Source organism: Asparagus officinalis, chromosome 3 (assembly GCF_001876935.1).
Source record: "Asparagus officinalis chromosome 3, Aspof.V1, whole genome shotgun sequence".
In the NCBI taxonomy this organism is placed as follows: Eukaryota; Viridiplantae; Streptophyta; class Magnoliopsida; order Asparagales; family Asparagaceae; genus Asparagus; species Asparagus officinalis.
The window spans coordinates 61839756-61850017 of record NC_033796.1 but is presented as its reverse complement, the minus strand read 5'-3'; the positions used below and the strand labels follow the sequence as shown (position 1 = coordinate 61850017).

Sequence of the window (10262 nt, the reverse complement as noted above, 5' to 3'; positions counted from 1 at the left end):
ACAGGTTGGTCATTTGGGCCATGCAAGGTGGCGATGACAAGGTGGGGGGATGATGAGCTTGGTCATCCCCCGCTTAACAAGTGTCGGCTAGCGACTGGAGGGGAAGTCCTTCCGGCGGTGGGAGAAGAGCCTCCGCAATTTTTAGGATGTGACCGTTGTGACGGTTGTAGGTAGTGTTGCTGAAGCGTCTTCCGTTTGCCAAGTGTTGGCTGGTGATTAGAGGAGAAGTTGCTCTGGCTATGGGATGTGGGCCTCTGTAATTTTCGGGAAGTGACTAGTCATAGCCCACGTGTTGCGTCAGGCTACAGGGCCGCATGTGGAGCGGTGATGGGATTTGTCAACGTTGATTGTAGCGCCTATGTATATCCGAAGGAGCTCTGGTTGATCTTATCCTCTTATCAGGGAAGTGTTAATCTTTGAGTTGTCCTTGAAGTTCGTTGACTAGATGGTCGAGTAGACTTACAGTCAAGTCGGATTTGATAGCTGGGTCGACTGATCTCGCTCTTCAAGTCATCCTTGGAGATAAGGAGTCGACGATTCGTCGGAGTTGAGTCTTGTAGTTGGGCCCAGGTTGCCGAGCTGGATAATGCCTTTATCGGATCTGGGCCACCAAGCTGGATGGGGCTATGCAGTTAGAGCTAGGACTTGCACTACTTCACAAATTTGTATCTCAGGCGATTGACACCGTAACAGATATGATCTACAACTACATTATTATTACTCGCATTATCTAGTGAAAAAAATATTTTTTCTTAAATTCCTAATTTTGTAAGTTCTTCTATTATTAAATTTGTAATATTACTACCACTGTGTGAATCTTCAAATGCAATAAAAGAAATAATTCTTTTAAACATTTGTCAATTATCATCAATCCAGTGTATTGTGGTACATAAATAACCAGTTTGTGTTCTAGATGTCTAAATATTAGAAGTTAAAGAAAATTTATAGTTTAAATTTTAAAAATAAGAAATTATTTTTGCTTGTTCCTCATGATAATATTTTAAAATATCATGTTGACAAGATTGACGAGAATTATTTTTAAATGCGGGATAAAAACCATCTGTAGTCATATTATTTTTAAATTCATCATCTTCTACTAATTTAAAAGTAAGGTTTTTAAGAAAGATAAACTTGATGACGCATTTACTAGAAACTTGATGACGCATTTACTAGCTTTAATTGCGTCATAGTTTTAATTATCGAGACTACCGGAGGATGATGATTGTGAGAGTAAAGATTGTCGGATATCACCTTGAGGTGTTGTCTGACCTCTGTTGTGCTTTTCTAAATGGCGTTTGAGGTGGTTGGTGTCGCTTTTATGATGATCTTGAAAAATATTGCGGCACAACGTACACTTAGCCTTCTGGATGAGAAGTCTACCGTGTTGATCCCTGGTAAGAGGAGTAATTGTAGCTCCTGTAGTAGGAGTATTAGGACTCATTTCAAAATCGAAAAGTTGGATTTTTCCCTTCATAATCGGAGGAGGATACCATTTGATTGAAGAATTAGAGAGTAAAAGTGAGAATAAGAAAGTATTAGAGAGAAATAGATGAGTTTTGGATGAGAAAAATAAATGAAAACTCCTTCTATTTATAGAGGCAACCTCCTAGCCAAATGATCAAAATACCCTCAAATTTTGACCGTTTTTAAGAAATTTTGATTTAAAGCCAAAAAATGATCGTTATGACCTTTCACAGACCGCGCAATGCCCAAGCCCGCCACAACCAGTCACTTTCGTGGCCTGTGTGGCCGGCCCGAACGGCTCGACGCACGTCACGAAAGTGACTGTTGTAACCGGGCCAGGCCGCGGCTGCCCCCTCAACGAATCTGTAGACAGTTGCAGTCGCGGCTAGGCCCGGGCCGCCCGGTCAGCCTGGCCAAACGATCATTTTCGTGATTGTCTAGACCGTTGGCTCGCGGCCATTTTGGCCAGGCCTATTTTTTGCCGAGTCAGGCCCAAGTCCGGCGTCAGCATGCCCGAACCCGAGCTATAATTCAAATTCCCGGCCACTGCGCCCGACCTTTTTGCTAGCTGGGCCGTGGTCGCGCCGAATAGCGGGCCATCGGCGAGGCAACCCTAGCCCGAGCCGGAGCCCGGCCCGGCCTCGGATTTCTTAGGCCATGATTCGGGCCCGCAAGGTTAGCTCTCCCGCTCGCCGCCCTGCATCGACCGGGCCGGGCTCGGACCTTGGGCCCAAATGGACACCCCAATCTATCACTTGATTTGTATTTGCAACAAAAGTCCAAAGTATAAAGTCGCGTGCCGCATTGTTGAGTATTATTGTGCAACTCCCGTTAGAATGTTTATGACGACTGGACCGTAACTTAAGATAATGGCCCCTGTACGTGCCTTTCTGTTTGGTGATCGTGGCGAGCAGGTATAAATTTGAAATGAACATGCATAAAATGGCTAATTTCTTTAGTTTGAAAGTGGCTGCTACTCTCTTTGTTCGCAAGCTCTTTTTGATAATCAACAACTGTGGAGTCAATGCTTGTCATTGTACGCTTAATTCAAACCATTAATTATATACTTTTTCTAACTTAAAAGTAAAACCTCAAATTCATTGTTCATATTGGCTCTGTTTGGCAAAACTAGCTGAAAGCTGCGAGATTATAGCTGAAAGCTGTCACAAGCTAGCTGAAAGCTGTGAAATTATAGCTGAAAACTGATAGCTGTGTAGCTAGCTGATTGACTAGAGCTGTTTGGCAAAAAAAGCTATATAACTAGCTTAAATTTGTTAAATGACTAAAAAGGTCATGCAATATTATTAATATAAAATTAAAATTATTAGGGGCAAAAACGGAAGAAAAAAATTGACAGCTCCTTCCCAAAGACAAACGCTACTTGAGATAGCTTTCCAAAAGCTACTTGCAAAAGACACAATCTCCAAAATAATCTTCTCCTATTTTTTGTCACCAAACAGCTCTACTAGCTTATTGACCAAGTCAATAAGACACAAGCTCTTAGATAAGACACTTTTTTCGGTTGCCAAAGAGTGTCATTATAGTATGATACATGATATTAAATTCACTGTTTATATTACAACTTTATTTTTCACCCATAGATCTACTGTTTGCGATGTATGTTTTTTATCATAAAGACTATCAATAATACCTACAACAAAGCACATGCCTACTACTAGTGACCACAATGACAACAATACAGATGAATATGCTCATACTTGAGATTGAGAACATGATGTAGAAGAATGAGCTCAATGTCATCACGTTTGAAAATCAATTGACAGGAGAGATAAATCTTGACAACTAACATGAAATAGTCAAGAATCATCATTCATAGAAAACGCCTATCCATCACGTCGAAGTATTTGAATATAAGGACTCTTTGATTCACTTTTGCAAGGGCAAACTAGAACATGAACTAGTCAGGAAGAAGAAAATCTACGTTTACCTCCCCCGGACAGTAATCTTCTTTAAAAATATCAATAATTCAAAAAATTATACAGTGAAAACAAAAGACAGAAGAAAATTTTAACTCACTGAGATAATTAAGAGCATATCAATAACATTATAACTAAATATCAGAGAGGATGAGGGTTATAGGTCATTGAAGGGGAGGAAGGCTACCGCCTAAGAACCAGACCAAAATCCCCTGAAAAACAACACGCTTTAATGAATAGACTCTAACTATAACAAAAATTTTAGCTTAAAACGTTATCAGTTGCAGAAAGTATCGTACAGAAAAGCACAAAATTCCCACATGTAAAGAGGGGCTTGTAAGAGGGCGCCAGCTCAAGTTCAAGGGCTATCTATCTTCCTCTTCTTTGGTTGGTCATCTTCTTTCGTCGTACTTTTCATCTTAGCTTCACGGCGCTCTCTCTTCAATCCCTTTACTTTGTGTGATAAAGGCATATCTCCAACCTGAACAATTAGATCAAATTCATTAGAGAACCAAAAAGAAGCAATGAGAATTGTAACTGCTAACAATATCCTATTCACGGGCAGTGATTTTAATAACATGAAGACAAAGACAGACACGCCTACCATGAGAGAATGTTGAGGAAATTTGACAGTCAAAATATATAATGAAAAATATAAAAAAATCAATCTAATATATAATAATAATGTGAAAGTAATATTCGCATTAAGACACGAAATAAAACAAACATAACCACTAGAAATAATATGATTGGCAACAGAACACGATTGGCAAATTTCAATAAAAGTCGCATTCTGCAGGTTTAGACATGCTGCCATAAACTAGTGAGCTTGTGCTAACTACTGGCTAGTTTAGAAATAACCTGCTATTTCCACAGTTGATGGCTAAAAACATTTACAGATGATGATTTAAAAAGTAGATTGAGCTTGACAATTAGGAGAGTATTGTTACTGTATCGCATCAAAAAGAAAAGAAGAAAGTATTGAGATTCACCTGCTGGTCTGGCATGTAAATCTTCCCGATTTTACCTTGCACTGCATCACTTTTTACATTTTTCATCTGCCAGAAGAAACGGAAATAATCAGCTTATCACACGCTAAAAGACAATGTGGGGGTCCCAACAATAAAATGTCCAGTTTGATTAGTAACAAAAACCTTCTTCTTTGGCTGATGAGCGACAGTCTTCATTGCTTCTTTCTTTAGGCTGTCATTGGGAAGACGATGCCTCCGAACTACAAAGTCCATGGAAGGTCCAACCTCTACTAATTCCATTCTAGGAATAGATGTTCCTGACCTTTTAAGCCTGAGAGCACAATGCGTGAATAATACTGTAGTTGAAGAGATGGCTGTGCAAACAAATACACGGTCTATCCCAGCAAGGTTCAAACTTTCCACGACCTACATGCCATTAAGCATTTTCACATAATTTGACAGATTTCGGTAAAATCAAGTCCATGCAATATAAAATGATGATACTAACCTCTCCTCTAAATATATCAAGCAGCACTTCCTTCAAGTGCATTAGTTCTTCCACACTTTCAAAACCTTCACCTATGAAAGCAAATAATGGTTTTGTTCCAGCTTTTGGTGCTAGTTTCTTGTCATAGGTGAAAGATTCTAATGGCTTGAAGTTTTCAACTCCAACCTCAACAAGATCATAAACATGGTGATCATACATACGTCCAAGGACTAGGTTGTGGGGCCGCTTCTTAGAATGGGAACCAAACTGCATAAACCAAATCAAATTTACTACTTAAACAAAATGGAATATGGAAGAGACATTTTTGCATGACCAGCAGTTTTTTCCACTCTCACAGGTAAATAACATGATATGCAACCTCACGAAGGGTAATAACTACATGTGCATGTGATCATAGACGAATTAAGCATTGCAGCACATGTAAAAGAAGCAAATGATAACTCAAGCAGAAAGATAAAAGAAAAACAGAGGAAAAACAACTTCAAGATATGATAAAGTTGTTTCCTAGTAGATAAACAGATTTTACAGCTGCAGTCAAATTGTAGAGAACCTTGATTGCACCTTCCAAAAGAATACTTAGGGGACCTCCAACAATTTAAATAATGATTATTACAGCAGTATACAGACCATGCTCCATACCACTACCTGGTTGATAGAAGAGGGTGCATTAAATAGTTTAATAATTTTAACCACAAGACTCTGTAAAAGGATTTCTCTTCAGATTAAATTTAGTTCCATGCCAACCAGACCTTCAGTTGACGTCTAGTAAGTGGTATAAGAGCACATAGTTCATTTGGACCTCTAAATACATATGGAGAACTAATCATGACTGAGTTTGATCTGTAGAAAGGAAGGGGCTAAAACTAATCTGACCGCACGAGGAAGGGACAAAACTAAAACAGCCATCCTACCAAGATGCATAGATATTAGTTAAGCAAGACCACACAATGTCACATTGTATATCATACACAAAAAGTAGAAAATAGCCTAATGCCTGAATGTCTTAGATCTTCAAATAGAAGATTTTCTTCGTGGAGGTAAGTTGTAAGTGACCTGGATTGTGGTTTGTGAGTAATTTAATAATGGTAATACCTTGACCATCTATTATGTTCATTTGTATAGGTATTGTATCTATGCAAATCAAACTAGAATACGATCCAACAATTCATGTTTGGATCCGTTTTTGAAAGAGTCAAATGAATGAGATGAATATTGAATTTTCTTTGAACTTCTTATCCCAAAAAAGAGGACAAACAAATAGCTAATTAAAATGGACCTATTATTGGAGATAGAAGGACTTGAACCCTCACGACATCAAAAGTCTTTCCTTCTATTATAAATTCCATGCTCAACCAACATTGTTGTTGAACATTTGGTAAGAGATAGGAAGTGTGGAATTAGTTCTGTATCTAGTCTGGATATAAAAGATTCATGGCAAATATACATTTGATCAGAAGACTCCAGTAAGGCGTCTCTGCTTCTAAATCAACTTGGATTAGAGCCACAAATCAATCTACCTATACATCAGACTTGGACCATTGGCGAATTTCTAGCATGCTCAAGTTCAAAAGATCCCAAGTAATTTTGAAGTTTGGAGGCAAAGAAGACTTCATCTGAAATAATAGATGTTTGAGATATTAATATTTTTTGAAGGAAGCATATTTCAGAAAGTTTAATGAATAGTCTAGAAAGTTTTGGACAGAAATATTGATAAATTTATGAGATGGTTATTAATTTCATCACAACATGAAGTGTAATATTTTATTTGTAATGAATTAAGTAATTTAAGTGTTCAACATAATTTTGAGGACAGGTCTGATGTAAAATTTATCATTTTAAGATTTATGATGAGAATTACAAAAGAAAGCTCTAGTAGATGGTCTAAAAACCCCTGAACTTTACCTTTCTCTTCCTTGAAGTCTCCTACTTTCTTTTTTTGACAAATACGCCCCTAGATTTTATCTCTCTTGTACAAAGCTCCAACTTTCTTCTTTTACAATGAAGCCCCTAAGTTTCACTCCTCTTTTCTAAGAAGCCCCCACCTCTTCTTGTTAACTTAAAGGTTTCAATGTCAAAAAAAGTTTGGGGTTTTTAGCAAAGAGACGGTAAAAGTTAGGGGCTTCATTGTAAAAAATTGAGGGCTCCTTAGAGGAGGGGTAAAAGTTAGGGACTTCTTTGTCCAAAAAAAAGAAAGAATTTGGAGGCTTATTGGAAAATAGGTGTAAAAGTTTGGGGCTGTTTAGATTATCTTCTCAAAAAAGTCCTTCCAACCTAGGGAGATGATCTACTAATGTAGGCATCCAATGGAAACAAATGCTGGCTAGAAAAGTGAAACTTCTAATTGAAAGACTTGTCCTAATGCTTATGAAACAAGTGCTTCATACACTCAGGAAGAGAAGTCACTGTTGACCATTTGGAAGTTTAAGCACCTAAATTGCATCCACCACTAAAAGTTGCATCCTTGGGAATAAAGCTACTACCTTTGTCACAAAAGTACCACAAAGTCATCTCAACCGTTACAATCTTCAATCTCACAAGCAAGAACGGATGCCCACACAAACAAAAGCAGAAAGCACATGCAGACATACTATAATTTCAGATTCCACTGTACTGGAAAAGGCTTGGAGACAATTGTCTGACCTTGCCTTTACCAAAAGAAATCCACATGCACAACATGTTCCCAAAATCTAATGATGTAGTTTGTCAATGCCAACCACGAGCTTTCCCGAGCACTGAGCACTGCCTTCTTCGCAGCCACCTCTAGACCCATCTTACTGACATGCTACTACATTAACAAATTTTCCTATTTACCAAGTCTACTACATCTGATCCATATAGTACCTCTTATTTCCAGTCAGTTTCAAATGAATGCAACATTTTTTATTGAAGTATTAGCCTAGACATGCTACGCTACATGTTTTTCTTCTTAGAATGTCTATACTTTTGGACGTATGATTTCATAGTAAAAGTTTTTTTAAATTTCTTCCATGTGATGAAGTACTGAAAATACAAAAGGGTAGCAACAAATTGACATTAACTTTCTTTTAACTAGTGTAAAAATAATGAATTAGGACCTCACTTTCTAATTTGATAAGTGAACTTATTTATCATCACATCTTTTATATATCAGAATTCATAACCATGTTGCTTGGTTAGTTTGACATATGCATAAAAATAGTTTTGTTTTCGTATGCGCCTTGCTTCACCGAGGCACGCACGTTGCCTTGTGCATTGTGCATGGTGCACATAAGAGGGCTTTGCGCCCAACACTGCGCCTTGCGTCCTGATAATATTGTTTCTAGTCCTTCTAGCTTATAGTAGTCCTTGATTCTCTCCTCGCTGTGATAAGCCAGTGCAGCAGATGATTGGCTTAGTATTTCTCTAAAAGATATCTAGCATACACCCTAAAATGTGACTTCTTTAGCACATGAACCATATTAATAAAGTAGCCAGATAATGATGAACCAAAAGCAACTCATGTACACTCCTTGCTCATCTAGTACACTGTAACAGTCATGCAGTTAGTCACAAACTATAAGTTATTTTGAGAGCAGGGTGTTACGTCATTTAGCATATGAAACTCATCATCTGAACATTCGCCATCAGAAAGAAACAATCATTCTCTTACATAAAGCACAAAAAACCTCTTTTTATATATCATATTTTTCAAGAAACCATAATATAATAATTCACCAAAAAATTCACTCATCCATGCGTGCCAATGAATTGTTAACTTGCCAAAGGACTTCTCTTCTTTAGACAAGTTCATCATGGTATCAGTGAGGGAATTATTCTTAGATGAGGATATTTTTCTGGAACTTATTAGATGAGAGGTTTCTCAAGAAACAAGGTATAACTGAAAGAGATTTCTAGTAATTTGTCCATTATAATTAAGCTTTATATAGCAAGTTCTAACAAGAACTCTACTTCTCTTAAGAAAGAGCACCATGTCAGTAAGTTTGGTGTCAAACAAATCACAACAGTAACCAAATAATAAATGTGAAAACTAAAATAAAGGATGGTATTGCCTCATTTGTAGGTATTTAGAAGGATTATTCACAAAAGTAATGTCCTGGAGGCTGGAGATGAAATTTTTTTTATTGAGAAAGTTAATCAGAAGATTGTTGAGAAATTTCAGAAACTCAAAGGGAACTAACAGTGACAAACAAATAGTCAAATAGCAACCAGAATACATTCAAGTCCATGGCAGCTGATCATCAGTTGACAACTTGACATGTATATTTAACAGACAAATTCACAGCTCTAACCATATACCACATGATAAGATAATATGATGCAGAACAGCAGAAGAAAGGGGGAGAAAACTTCAAACAACTAGAAACACTTTCAACTCATCAATTTTGCTTACCACAAAAAGGCTACAGTCAGTTTTGACGGAAAAGAACTCGAGTGATGCTTCACCTCCACTCTCAAAAAGTCGAATATTCTCATTCTTCTTGGTATATCTTATAGCATTGTCCCTCTTCAAATGAAAAAACTGAGCCAAAACTGCATTCAGCACATCACTGGTCTTCGTACCATGCAGAAATAAAGTTTTCTTGCCATTCTCAACCTGAATCAAAGCAGGGAAGGGGGGAAAAAATCTAACCTTTATCGAACCTCAGCCCCTAATTTGAAAACATATTTAACAAAAATCAGCTGGAAATCATCTGGCTTACGAGTTTAGGGGCACGCTTCTCGAGCTCCCTTTTGGCTTTGTGCGTCTTGGGGGTCTTTATCCTCAACATTATGAAGCTGCGATCACAAGCTCAGTTGAGATAAACTACCGATAAGAGCTTTTTTTTCCCCTCTCAGAGATTCTGAAGTAAACTATCCGTTTCCTTCAATAAGTCACAAAAAAAAAACACAAGAAAGTAGAGACCCGACCTTAATTCCCGCGCTGCAAAGTCCCCGGGCGGCGTCGTGTGGTCGCACCGAGGCTGGCCGAGCAAAATGGAGTTCTTTTATATTGAAAGCCGCTGATGGAATCGAGATCAGAGAGGGGTTGAGAAAGGAGTCGACACTAGGGTTTGGGTTATAGTTTTGATGACACACTCGCGGACGGTGCCCGCTTATTAATATAGTAATGGGCCCTTATTGGGCCTTCATACACAAAAGACCACTCAGATCTATGCCTTTCGATTTTACTGGACATTCCTAAACTCACAAGCCCACCGTCAGACTTATGCCTTGGAATCTAAAGCCTTAGTAACAAACCCTAACCCATCTTGACCGTTCAATTCTCTATAAATAGTTGCTACCTTAATTCAGCGTTTTTCTCGCCCTGCCGCCTAATACAAGCTTCTTCACCTCTATTTATGTTTTATTCGGTTCAGGTTTATTGGCGAATTCTTATCAACCCTCTATTCGTTGTATCTGATA

The 10262-nt window shown here is 38.0% G+C and overlaps 1 protein-coding gene across 1 annotated transcript; it reads right to left on the bottom strand.

Moving 5' to 3' along the window:
* On the bottom strand, positions 3476–9821 carry LOC109834238 (ribosome production factor 2 homolog). Its single transcript, XM_020402217.1, has 7 exons — positions 9768–9821; positions 9560–9635; positions 9250–9453; positions 4881–5126; positions 4556–4798; positions 4394–4459; positions 3476–3882 (listed from the first exon to the last, which is right to left on the bottom strand). Exons 2-7 carry the CDS (start codon positions 9626–9628, stop codon positions 3760–3762), a joined length of 951 nt encoding a protein of 316 aa, XP_020257806.1. The 5' UTR covers positions 9629–9635; positions 9768–9821; the 3' UTR covers positions 3476–3759.

Coding starts and splice junctions, on each gene's coding strand:
- LOC109834238 (XM_020402217.1), bottom strand. CDS start 9,628: ATGTTGAGGATAAAGACCCCCAAGACGCACAAAGCCAAAAGGGAGCTC. Junction 4,460..4,555: donor CTCATCAGCCAAAGAAGAAG/GTTTTTGTTACT, acceptor TTCTTCTGGCAG/ATGAAAAATGTAAAAAGTGA. Junction 3,883..4,393: donor TTTACATGCCAGACCAGCAG/GTGAATCTCAAT, acceptor CTAATTGTTCAG/GTTGGAGATATGCCTTTATC.